Source organism: Osmerus eperlanus, chromosome 22 (genome assembly GCF_963692335.1).
Source record: "Osmerus eperlanus chromosome 22, fOsmEpe2.1, whole genome shotgun sequence".
NCBI lineage: Eukaryota > Metazoa > Chordata > Actinopteri > Osmeriformes > Osmeridae > Osmerus > Osmerus eperlanus.
The window spans coordinates 8,810,453-8,824,165 of record NC_085039.1 but is presented as its reverse complement, the minus strand read 5'-3'; the positions used below and the strand labels follow the sequence as shown (position 1 = coordinate 8,824,165).

The 13,713-nt window shown below is 46.2% G+C and overlaps 1 protein-coding gene across 1 annotated transcript in view; it reads left to right on the top strand.

Annotated features, from left to right (window-relative positions):
* Positions 1-541: 541 nt before the first annotated feature.
* The window catches only part of LOC134008795 (myosin-10), a 48,687-nt gene continuing 35,515 nt past the window's right edge, over positions 542-13,713 (top strand). The window contains exons 1-3 of the mRNA XM_062448323.1: positions 542-698; positions 2,586-2,958; positions 7,288-7,444. Coding sequence (XP_062304307.1) covers positions 2,614-2,958; positions 7,288-7,444 — 502 coding nt within the window. The 5' untranslated portion in view covers positions 542-698; positions 2,586-2,613. The remainder of the gene's footprint in view (positions 699-2,585; positions 2,959-7,287; positions 7,445-13,713) is intronic.

The window sequence follows — 13,713 nt, the reverse complement described above, 5'->3', positions numbered from 1 at the left end:
ATTTTGTGTATATAATTGGCAGTTAATATAGGAAACATTAAAATACTGATTTCGATTAAGTCACTGCCCTTCAAGTCCAAATATGTATCAGTCAAAGAGGCGGTCCAGTCGTCTCTGGCTTTAAATTCTAAGCGACGCAGCGCTACAACTTGAATGATATGTGATGAAGTGTGCATGATATGAATATTGAATCATCATCTTTGTCAGTCATGTAGGCCTATATGCGCATTCACTTTTTTCCGGGGTGTAAGGTTGTGAGGGTGACGGTTTTGACAGCCATGCTCAAAAGTAAAACACGTGTAAGGCCTACAATTTTTTGGAAGGTCAGCATCCATCCTTCTGCAGGTGATTTTTGCGGCTCGACTACACGTCACGATCAATTAGCAAAGTTTTCGGATGGGACTGAGTTTGAACCAATCACATTGAGAAATTATTTTTGTGAATCCAATCAAATCCTTACTTTCAATGGTGGGCGTGACATACAGCGCGGCCTAGAGGCGGGAACAGAGAATAGCTGTACTGCATGGCGAGTTAGGTTGAGAGAGTGTCGTATGGTGGGGGTGTACCACTGATGTGAAATCGGCCGAAAGAAGTGAATATTTGCAGGAATAATAAGGAATTGTAAGGAATATTACAATAACTTATTGGATACCAGAGTATTCGTAGAAGTTTGCAAGCTCATTTTACAACTGCACCAGGTAAGTTTGAGGAAGATATGAATGGTTTTGTAACGGATGCCGGACTGGCTAACGGATTATTTTGCCATGACTTTTCAACGATGGAAGACCATAAGCTTGCTACTAGCCGTCACCACAAAGCCAGCTAGCAAGCAACCTGTCATTGGAATTTTTCTAGAACCCTCCAGAAATAAATGACAATATTAAAAAGTTATTTCTGCCACCGTAGTTGACAAATGATCTGTGTTTTATATTGGAAGCATGCATGCATGTATTCCAGCATAACATTTTAGCTGAGCCACCCACACTGTCTGGTGATGATGCGTGCTGCGGGAAGAGCGTGGAAGGGAGAGCAAATTATCCATTGTACATATAATCTTGTTAAACGTTTAATAGTCATGTAAATTAATAACACTAATTTATCTATTAAATGTGTGTTTTCCGTTTTTTTTAACTATACATTCCTTGTCATCCCAGTTAGCCAAGCTAGCCAGCCAAGGCAAAACAATACTGGAGCGGCCATATGCGCATGTTATCTTCCTATAGCTTCAATTAACGGTAGCCAGTCGTGGTTCATATTCATATTCAGACTGATTACGCACCAAGATTAAGTACCAAGATAATTGTGGGCAAGAATGACTGGAAAACATGCTTGGCGTGTGGTCAGTGTGATATCATAGCTAGCTAGCGACGTAGCGCGGGGATGCAGTGCCCATGACCTGACCCAGTTTCGTGTTTAGTATCCCAACAAGCATCATCTTGAGCTTTCCTTACGAAGCTGACTGACATACGCTGACCTTCATGATACACACTCTGGTTCCTTGAACCTTGCTGCCATGGGATGATTTTAATCAGTCTAGAGTCTGGATGATGATCCTTAGCAATGAGTTTGAAGCAGAAGTCACAAATTAAAGTATAGTTTGATAGTATGGGATATCACCTATTTACCAGTCAATACATCAAGCGGATGTCTGGTTTCCCACTTCAGATTCATCCTGCAACTGTTCCCCTTGACTGTAGTCCTGTATAATACGTTTCTATTAACATGGGGTTCATGGGGAACCAAAGCATGGTTTAGTAGTCAGGTGGCTGAGCGGTGAGGGAATCGGGCTAGTAATCCGAAGGTTGCCAGTTCGATTCCCGGTCATGCCAACTGACGTTGTGTCCTTGGGCAAGGCACTTCACCCTACTTGCCTCGGTGGAATGTCCCTGTACTTACTGTAAGTCGCTATGGATAAGAGCGTCTGCTAAATGACTAAATGTAATGTAAATGTAGTGACAGTCTACCACAGGCAATGCGGTGTGTGTTTGTGCAGGCACATACTTGAGATTACTGCCCTCTATACTGTGGGGTCAGCTTTCCCTTATGTAATCCTTAAACATAACTTAACCATTACACCAAGGAGATGACTCATGCCTTGTGTCTGAGGAATGTTTCCCCGACGTGAGACACGCACTCCAAGGCTGTTGGATAGAGTATGCACCCCCATGGTCTAGCTGTCCAGCTGTCCATTGCTGTAATAGTTAAGCCCCATATTAATAGACGAGTAATCCAGAAGTCCCACATCTTCATGTTTGTACTGAGGTGGTTTTAGTTGATGAGATGGCTTGGTTGAGTCTTAATGCCTCCCCCCAAAAATACTGGCTGCAGGTAGGGTACTAGGTAGGCTACATCTACACACTCACCAAGAGAAGCTGCAACTCTACATGTGTCTATGTTTCATACCGATGCCCAATGCTAACTGTATTGTAATTGCATAATCTTCCAGATAGATAGTGAGAGAGACTGTAATTCATCCTTGAGGGGTGACCAAGAAAGTATTAGACTAACATCCATGTCCAGGAAGCGTGCTGATTAATCTCCACTGGTAACTCATGCCCTCCTTCCCTCCACCCTCCCCTCCACAGGTGGCCTCGTGTGTTCTGGTACCCGGCGATGGCACAGCGGAGCGGGCAGGAGGACCCGGAGCGGTACCTATTTGTGGACCGCGCAGTGGTGTACAACCCAGCCACGCAGGCCGACTGGACGGCCAAGAAGCTGGTGTGGATCCCCTCAGAGCGGCATGGCTTCGAGGCGGCCAGCATCCGGGAGGAGCGCGGGGACGAGTGCGTGGTGGAGCTGGCGGAGAACGGGAAGAAGGCCGTGGTCAACAAGGACGACATCCAGAAGATGAACCCGCCCAAGTTCAGCAAGGTGGAGGACATGGCCGAGCTCACCTGCCTGAACGAGGCGTCGGTGCTGCACAACCTGAAGGACCGCTACTACTCTGGACTCATCTACGTGAGTATCCTACAGTTCACCCTGCCATCGATCCATCCGTTCATATCCGGTTCGGACGGGTCCGTTGTAATACGGGATTGCTCCAGTCCGTCATCGCCTCGTCCATAGACACCAAAACCCATTTGGTCTTAAATGCACCACTACTTGAGGTTGTGATGAATTAGACATGTACTAGATAAGCAGCTACTTCCACTGTGATTATGACCCACTTAGTGACATGCATTCCTGGAATAGATGGAGAGTTTGTGGGGCACCTGAGACCGAGGGAGAAGCCGAGGGCTGCTGGGGTATATAGACGCCTGCTGGATCTATTCCTGTGGTTTTCTTCCCCTAGAGGTGTCGGGGATTGGAGCACCGAAGCTTTGAGGGATGAGGTCATTTTGGATCTTTTAGCGTTGCGGAGCTTTTATCTCGAGGCTTCAAATCTCAGGGACAAGAAATGGATCAGTGATTAGGGTGTACTCCTTTTTTTTCCCAGTCATTAGTTTATGGTGTCAGACCTGCAATAGGTTAAACCGTTATGCGTATGACATGTGAGTTATGATTACATTTAGTCATTTTAGCAGACGCTCTTATCCAGAGCGACTTACAGTAAGTACAGGGACATTCCCCCGAGGCAAGTAGGGTGAAGTGCCTTGCCCAAGGACACAACGTCATTTGGCACGGCCGGGAATCGAACTGGCGACCTTCAGATTACTAGCCCGATTCCCTCACCGCTCAGCCACCTGACTCCTGATGCCAGTTTTCATTGGTCGCCATCAGCCCTTGCAGGTGGATGGAACACTTTGGGAAGGAGCCTCTCAACCAAAAGCAGCCTCAGTTGTCATGGCTACCGCACCAATAGCAGGGAACAGAAGGAGGCCTATTCAAAGCTCGCCCACCTTCCTTCCGTCCACACGCTCCCTTGGCCAGGCCGGGATTGTTAGGCAAGTCCCAGGCCCTGTGAGGCCCTGTGAGGCCCTCCTAGTCCATGCAGACGCTGCTCTCTCCATGCTGAGTCACACACTGTAACCCCACCATCATAATGGAGTCCTTTGTTTCAGCTGATAAGCAACAGCTGTCTCTGAATAACTAGCATTTTTAAGACCCCCAGATTGAAACCTCCACTTGATAAAAAAAAAATGGCCTTAATCGAATTTAAGTTTTGAGGTTTCCCTCTCTTTCTTTTTCTCTCCTCCTCCATTCCCTTTCTACTCCCAGATATTCCCTAATTTCTCCCTAGTGTACTTTATCTTGGCTTTGTGTAATGTGTTGCTAACGGACTCGGTTTGTGTGGTGTGGAGACATGCCTGCAGATGCTGTTCTGGCAATCAGCCCTCCTATTGGCCCTGCTTCTGGCCTCCTTTTGATGTGTGTGCTCTCATGCTAAAGCTCACACAGATAAAACAACATTACAGCTTTAATCAATGCACATATTTGTGTGACACACCATTCAGTTACTGGTGAGGGAAGATGGCCCCAGGCCGGTGGCTTTGGGTTGATGGTCTGCAGGAGTCATCACCACCCCCACCACTCCTTACCCTTACTGAGCATATGTTTTTCAGTCTTTATCCGAAGGTCGTTTCTTTTGAGTCCGGACTTAAACTACTCCTGTCCTGCCTCCAAACTTCAGCATGCTCTGAGGGCAGCTTAAATAATGGTGAAGCAGGGATCTGTGAAAATACACACACACACGCACTGTGTAGGCAGAGCAGAACTGCTTGCTCTGCACTGGTTCTCCAAGGGTCTCCTCATACGCCGAGACCACAATACTTCACCGTTTGAAACCACTGCTTAAAGTAATTACACCTTTCTCCTCAAAATCTCTCACTCAAAACGTTATGTTCACCTCCTTGTGCTGCCTCTGCACAGCAATGTAAAAAAAAAACTCCCCTCCTTGTCCATGGAGAGGCGAAACTTTGTTTCTCAGCTCTGCTGGACACGGAAGACCTCCTGATTGCCAGACAACTGGGAAACCCAGCTGTGCTGAGTTCTACTTTAGAAACCACACAACTTCCACGATCGCTGTTACGGTAAATTCCCCCCCCACTGCTCTTCTCTGGGACTAAGACACAGCCGGACCCTGGCTGCAGCCATGCTCTCCTCCCTCAGCGTCTCACCCCTCGCATGCAGAGCCACGTTAATCCCCCCCCAGAGACCTCCATCAGGACCGGGCAGCTGAGTCATTCCTCTCCCCTGCTTGCCTGTGGCTCGGCCCAGGGCTGCTTATCCGTCTGCCTGGCGCTGCGCCCACAGTGGGGTGCCAGGGAAGACAAGGGGTGTGGGAGGGGCCACGGGGCTTGCTGCTTGGCTCGCATCCCTGAAAGGTGATGCTTACAAAGTATGTGGACTATATTGAATATGTACTATAAAATGTGGACTATATTGGCCTGTTATTGTTCTGTGGTAATGAGACGACTTGGGAAGCGAGATCGTCAGTACTCTGCATGCAGTCTTCTCCTGGTTCCTCCCAGGCGTCTGGGGATACAGACTCCAGTCTAACTCTGGAGTAATAAATCTTGACTTGACTATCACACTGTGCTGGTCCATGGCCAGGCCAAAGCATATTTCTGTGTCTGAAGAGGCTGTGTATGACAGACTGGTCATCTGCTGGCTCCACCGTCTTTCCCGAGTGAACACCAAGATTTACTGAATCACTAGGGGACTTCAGATGATTGCTCACGTACACCTGTTGGTCTACAGTACAAGCATTTAAGTTGTAACTGTAAAGCATGTGACGTATTGTCATCTTCGGAACTTCACAGCAATATACAGCCTGGTCTCGGTATGTCCCTGAAAAGGTGTCGGAACAAACGAAGGGCTGGTTCAATCAAGCGGGACGTGAGCGCATGCATGATAGACAAAGCAACCGATGCATTTGTTTTTCCACACCAGTCAGTCTGTGTTTAACGTGTGACCGTGAGTGTTGGCTCCTCCAGCCAGGCGACAGCCACGGCTAGCTTTGTCGGGGTCTTTAAAGGACCCCGTCGCTCCCCCAGCATGGTGCGGCCACACCGCCATTGTTCCAGCTCAGTTACTGGCGGCCCCTGGCCCGCCCCCCCCCCCCCCCCCTACAGCCCCCTGCCCCGGCACAGACAACATAATTACAGGAATGTGGCTCTGCAGCTCAGCCAACCATGACTTGAGAGAGGGAAGGGAGGGGACTGGGGGCAAAAGGAGGGACAGAGAGGGCCAGACAAAATGGACAGAGGGTCCATGTGATTGTGAGGGCCCCCCCTCCTCTCGCTCCCCTCTCAGTCAGTTGATGGACTATCCCGACTGCAGACATGACAAGGATTAACCCCTGCCTGGCCTGCCCTCAGCCTCCTGTCTGCATCAGGCTGCAAGGGCAGTGTGGCTGCGCAGTATGGATTAAGGCCGCCACCACCCCACTCTGCCCCACCCCTCTGCATGTTTTTTTTGCTGCAAGGATTTGTGCTGTTGTATGATCTCACGGAAAACTCCCCATCCGGGTTGTCTGTACAAAGCCGTAGCGATCCTGCGCAATGCTTCACATTGTCCTCCTCTGCTCACCTCCGTGACAGTACCCAGATGACACCAGACAGGAGTGGAGAAGGACATGACGAGCGCAGAAGGAATCTCAACTAGGGTGGCAACGATCCAACTGTCTCTGTCAGTGTTTGAGCCTACATTTTTGAGGTTCCGAAACCCAAAAAAGGGACGCAGTATCTCTGAATTGCGGTAGACGCTTCCTGTCTTTATGATACAGTGAAATATCTTCAGTGTCTAGCAGACCCAAGGTCAACCTTGATAATTGCCTTGATAAGGGATGACTGTTCTCTCTCTCCCCCAGCCAACCCCACCTGTATTTCATTCTCCCAGGTCTGAAAATACACAATGCAAGGCCAGCTATTTCTGGGTGTGCTATTACTTGCTGTCCGTTTTGCAGTTGACACTCATTTGACCCCAGTGGTGACATGAGTTTATAAGAGTGGTAGCAAGGACACTGCCATATTGTCGTTGGCAATTTACTCAATACCTTTCCTTGGAAAAATGAAGGGGGCTTTACATTAGGCTACCCAGTAAGCAAAAGGTTACTTACTAGATGTTGAAAGATGATCTTGGATATGTGTGATATCTATTGACGGTTCAACAAAATTCACGTTCAGATGACATGGCTATCTGTCTCTATCGCTATATGTACTCTCCGAAAATGAAAAGTGTACGTTTTAGTCTCAATGTCAGTAGAATAGTGGACCAACACTTGAGTCTGTGTATTTATTTGCTAGGTACATCCTATACAATAGTTGGCAATGTTGCGTGTTTAGTGCTTCCTTGACCCAAGGAAACAAAATATTAAATGTTAATTTTAGTTTTTTTATTTCACAGACATACTCTGGGCTCTTCTGTGTGGTCATCAACCCTTATAAAAACCTGCCCATCTACTCGGAGAACATCATAGAAATGTACAGGGGCAAGAAGAGGCACGAGATGCCCCCTCACATCTACGCCATCTCAGAGTCTGCCTACAGATGCATGCTACAAGGTAAGTCTCTATGAGCTGGTTTGGGTTCATAAATTTATATCATCACAAATGGCACTCTCTACACAGTCTGAGCAGGATGTCCACATAGAATTGTTTTGAAGTTAAGTTCCGGCTAACTTGCAGAATAAGGTGAAAACATTTGTTATATTTCTTTTATAAGGTGCATTGTTGTTGGTTTGAGAAGCACAGGACTGTGAAGTTAGACTTACCTTGCTGATATTATTGGCAGTCTTAACTGCAATAAGTTTATCTTTGGATTGTTGGTCCCTTGTGTCAACTAGAGCTTCTTGAAGAACTGTAGTGTTTCAGTACTTCAGGAGTTCATGTAGTATGTTATATTTGCTCACGTTTCAGTATAGCTGGGATTATATTGGATGTTGACAAGGTCTTAGTAAGCTTATGTGTTATGTTGAATAGCAGCCATAAACCCCCTCTTAGCCACATCAAGGAGACCACCAATACGTAAGGTCAGTGTCAGGTTCCCCAACATAAACACTCCACGTGTCGCCATTGTCACAAATGTAATTTAACAATTGCATTGTGATTAAGAGGATTACGGCACACTTTTAAACAACACATGACTTCACCCAACCAAACCACTTTCACGAGGGTTTAATTGAAACCATCGGTTGAACCAAGGCTAGCATATTAAAGTTGCGGTCACCTAAATCTCAGTTATTGTGATTTAGTACATCGATCAACCTGGTTTCACGTAGTGTAGTAGGCCAAACTCACACTAGTGTCTAAAGCATTATGGTATCGAGTGGCTCCCAGGGAAAAAGAAAGTCTGTAGAAAGCCCTTGAATGGAGCTCGTCTTAAGTTCTGTTTATTTTTCCACCTCTGGAGATAAATTAATTTTGCCAGCAACGTCTGGAATGTGAAGGGGACTTGGTGGTGGGGCGGGAGGGGGGCATAGTGGAAAAGAGAAGTTAAGGAAGGCTGTTTTTCCATGCTGTGGTGTCTTTTGAGCTGTGCTGTGGACAGTTGGGGAAAGGGGAAATCAGCACTCAACAGTTCCAGGATCTAAATCTCAGTGTCTGACATCCAAAGCTTTTTAGGTCCTGTGAAAATACATTACTTGAGATCTTCTTCTTTTTCTTATACTGTGGCACTGTGTGGATTTTGACTTACCACCAGCCTAACAACTACCACTTGTTGAAAACTTACGCTCATTTTTCCAAACTCATAATATCATAGACATGTGCCAGATATTGAGTTCAACATATGCTAAAAGGGGTAGGTCCCTTTGCTAGGTCACATTCAATATAATCATAGAGAAAAAATCCCCTTCAGCATCCGCTGTGTCCAAGCTCTATTCAGCAGGGCCCAGCTCTGACAGCAGTTCCCACATGAGTGGAGTAGAAGGACTGGAGTTTGATTTACTGGAAGCAACTAGATATACACACGCACCCATCTATATCTCCACCATCTTCCTGGTGCCAGTAACCCGTCAGAAATATCAAACCACAGACTCCGAAATCCTTCTCCTTTGCCCTCTTCAATCTCTGTGCCGAGATAAATGTCAGCATCTTTATCTACCGTTAATCCGCAACCCTCTTACGCTTCAGATCGATGGCTACTGTCAAATGTAATTTAAAGATGCATTCTGTTGGTTTTAATTCTCCTGTAGTAGACAACCAGGCTGTTATATATGTAGAAGTATAGCTAAACAGCTTATACTACCCAACGGTGTTAATAATCAGGTCCATGTCATTGGGAGATTTCTGCAGAAGATGGGCCAAAGGTTCTCTGGTAGATGAGACACCCAGGCCTCGGGAGCTGTGACTGGGATCAGACCACCTAAAGCAGTAAGGGTGACCCGCATTGTGGGGTACAAAAGGGTCTTTGTGTGTCTGCAAGTGCGAGCCAGTGGGAGGTTTTGACGAGCTGGGCCTGTCCGTCAGGCTGTGCCTAGTGTCAATGCAACGGGAAGCTACCTTACAGTGGAAAACGTCAGCATTAGATGGTCCACTTTGCATAGTTTTGGAGGGGTCTTCCCATAGGTGTCCTATTGCATGCAGTGACCCTGCTTGGCTTTCTTCCTCGTGCTTGGCTCACAATCTCACAAGACGGTACACACACACTGACTCACTATGTGGTTCATGTAACCCAGGCAGTTATCTCTTTGTACACTCTCCTCTTTTCCTCAGAACCCTCCGGCCCTCCTTCACTCTTATTGTGTCTGCATGTATGGGTCGATGGATGGTTGGGGGTAAGGTCCGAAGACTTTGTAAGGAATGCCTTTCCACACCCGACCAAATTTGTCCTGGCTTATGCTCCGTTTCACCCATTTATGTGGCGTTAGTTTCTACCCAGGGCCCAATTATGGAAATATATTTCTGAGGACACCAGTAGCTCCCAAGGCAGCATTAATCAGCCAGTATTAGTCAAGTTTTGTAGTGTAGTCATCACCAGTAAATCACTGTTGTTTCTGTTAAAATCAGGTTTGTAGGTTGCAGATTAGCGGATGCCAGCTGCTGCTCAACTGTGCCTAAAGCATGTCTGTAACCTGGTTCAGTTCAGAGGCTATCCAGCTGTATAGATTAGACGCTGGTGTCAGTCTGTGCAGATCATGTGATGTTACTGGATCAAACAGTGTAACAAATATACATTGTGCTGTCTCAGCCATTTTCACATTACACTTTGTGGCGTAAGCACCTCACCCATCCTAATGTTCCAGTTAAACTGCTGCTAATAGAATAAAGATGAGAGGAATGCAACTTTTTCAGTTTGTTTTTAATCTCGTCTCCTCATTGAAATCGACCAGATTGTCAAATCAGGTTAATAGCTAAAGGGTGTCTTAACCATCAGGGGCTTGTAATTTTCCCAGCATTTTTGAGATGCCAGTCAATGCCCGGGCGGCGGGTTAAATGAGGTATAACTTGACAAAGAGCAGTTGTGCAAGCAGGCCACCAGATGCACACAGGCACATCTGCCATTGATTAGTTCTCCAGATACTTTTCCATAATCTCCCCTCGCTACTCTGTTGATGGCGTCCAGTCAGTTACGAGGGGCTAATTTTAACGTTTCTGGAAATGTGTTAGGGCTTGTTATGAAAGGCTGATGTTCTCATGAGCGAAACCATGTGTGTCCGGGAAGCAATGGTCATGTCAGCAATGATGATTGATTCCAATAGTGAACCTGCATCAACAGCAACAGTGTTCCTCAGCCGGACGTAAAACAAAGCTTTGTGTGACCAAAAAAGTAAACAGCTTCCATCAGTACATGATTCCCTCTGCTTGTATTTGGATAGGCCATTAGGGCCATCTTAGTCCCAAAACATCTTACGGTATTACACAATGCAGAACTCTTTGGTTATGAGTCTTTTGGGCCCACTTCATCACTCATAAAAGTCCCTTTCATGACACTTGCTGAAGAGAATAGCCCATGTATCATTCTGGTATTAAAAGATCAAGAAGTTCAAAAAATAAATCGTAAAGTTGAATGTCTTGGATGAAAGTGAACAGTCTAGACCCTGAAGAATGTGATTGTGATGTGCGATTGTGGTGTGGTTACCACGGCGTGCGTGTATGTGTACAGGTCCTCTTTCCCACCTGGTACCAATAAGACATGCAACAAGCACTAATGGGTTTCATGGCCAAAGTTCTTTTGAACTCAATCCAAGGCTCTGTGCCTTGGTCTTGTCCAGCAGTACAATGCACACAGAGATTATTGTTAATCTATTGGAAAAGGGAACCTGCTACATTTCAAAGGGATTCCAATAGAAGCTTCCAGAGACGGAAAATCTCGTTCACTGACTCCATTGTTTCTTGAATGTTCTTTCACCTGTTTAATGAGGCGGATGTAGTTCTTGATGGTGAAATTATTCGATAATTTATGAAGTCGATTTTATAATAATCAAACCGACCACCTCATATCCTCAAACAGGAGGCTATCCATTAACCCAACAGTTGGGTGGTGTTGGAAAATCGCCAGAAATTGTGACTCAATTCATACCTTTTTAATCGGCAAGTTTCCCTTGCGTCTTTCATTTAGATGGAAGATTCACTCTCCCAGTGATGATGTCCCAAAAAATCAGTGGGTCGAATTGGATGTGTCCAGCTGTCAAACACAAGCCACTGCTAGGCAGTCCCTGGAGACCGAGTCCTGCAGCAACCTGCAGACAGGTCCCAGCTGTTCTGATCCTACGGTAGTCTGGGCCACAGCGCTGCGTAGGGCCATGATGGCTTTCTCCTCTGGAACAGCTGACCCTTACCAAAGTTCTCGTTAGCCTAGTCCATAGTGGAGGACACTTTCGAGAAGCTTGCTCGTCCGTTCCCGTTCACTCTTAGTGTTTACTCAAGTGTTTTTATGCTGACAAAGCGTGAGTCCGCTTTTGCTATAGTTTCTTTCTTTGATCAGAATGGCGTCTAACGATTTTTCGCCGGGCCTTCTCTCTCTCTCTGCCTGCCATTAGATGACCAGAGCTTTGGTAATGCAAAGGAGACGGGGTTTAGAGTGGCCATATGTCTCCTCTGGGAGGTATAAATCACTGCCCGATGACACAGAAGGCGGCCGAGTGGGCTCCTAATGACCCTGAGCGTGGGCGGAAGGAAGCCTCATAGGCATGTAGAGAGGGCAAGCCTTGCCTGTTTCCCTTTATCCGGGCTGAGCCCCTCTGCACTACAGCTCAGCCAAATCATACTTCCATCGATCATTTTCTGTCGTTGGAAGAATTTTGCGTTATAGTGTGGGGTTTAGAAGAGTGTTGACGTCAGAGGGAGGCAGTGGAATGCTACGGACTCCACCAGCCTTATCCAGAGAACTGTGTCGAAAGACATGGACACCAGCTGGTTTTAGAAGGCTGGGGAAATGCCACACATTTTCTCAGGGACATCCCTTGAAGCCCATGATTGGAGCCCAAATAAACATCTACCTGCACAATGGGGATCCCTTAAGGTAGCAAAAAAGCTGAGAATCCATGGTAGTAGTTTGTTTAGCCTGTGAAAGAACCCTTATCTTCCTCTTGGAATGACTTGACATTGAGGGCAGAATGCATTCTCTGACGTTCCCCAGTGTTGTGAAGGGTCTTGTCAGCAGGTGGTGGCAGGAGCTTGTCACCAGGCCCTCTCCAGGAATCTGGTGGTGAGGCCACTATCGTTGACTGGTGCCGAGACAGGAGATCAAGATCATTTTGGTATTTTTAATATTATTTACATTTACATTTAGTCATTTAGCAGACGCTCTAATCCAGAGCGACTTACAGTAAGTACAGGGACATTCCCTCCAAGGCAAGTAGGGTGAAGTGCCTTGCCCAAGGACACAACGTCATCTGCACGGCTGGGAATCGAACCGGCAACTTTCTGATTAATAGCCCGATTCCCTAACCGCTCAGCCCTCTGACCCCCCACAACTTGTATCAGTACAAGTTAACGTGGCTATTTCTCCTCTCTTTCCTTCTTAGTCTTTCTCCTTCTTTCTCTGTTGTTATAGCTGTGGTTCAGTACAAGACCTGTGTCCTGTGATGTATTTTGCACAGGAGATCAATATTTTGCACATATATCCTCAAAACAGACCAAGTTCTGGGACCTGTGTCAGTTTGTCTCAAATAATGTTTCATTCACCTATCGTCTTTTCTCTCTGTGGAGCCATTTCTCAGAAAAGGTCCACGGAGGAGAACTAGATGTCATGGATCTGCATTTTGTTTTTTCCATTTGGTCTGTCATTGGCTTAGGACCAAAGCCAGCACTGACTGTATCAGAGTCCCTACCACAGTGGTGCATAAATGAATGTCAAATTAATTGCATTGCCTTGCATTCACCGACAACCGTGTTGTCAGTGTTATCTTGACTGTGTTAAGCACAGATGATGGGTAACAGTGACCACGCACAGAGGACTGTACCAAATCTTATCATCTGCCTTCTGTCAAAGGGAGTTGGGTAAGATACAACATGAGGAAAATGGATTGTCCCATGTTGCTGAGAACACAACTATAGTATTGTATTAGACCCCTGAAGCACCACTGGCATCCTGCCCAAAATATAACAGCTCTGAGTTGTTATGCTAATAAAGTCTCAAGACATTTTAATGCTTTAAAGTGATAGATTTTCCATGCCTCCTAGTACACTATAGACTGCTAAATTGTTAATTTTCAGTGATGCTTAACGTTCTTGATCTCCGTATTTATGCTGTCAAAATGTTTTCGATTTTACGTTTGATTTGTCCCTTGCAATTGCCAAATGCAATGAGACACAAATCCAATAAATGTTGGGCTCTTTTTGGGTCAGAATATAAAATGACTAGCTGCAGAGCATAAAATAACTGTCTG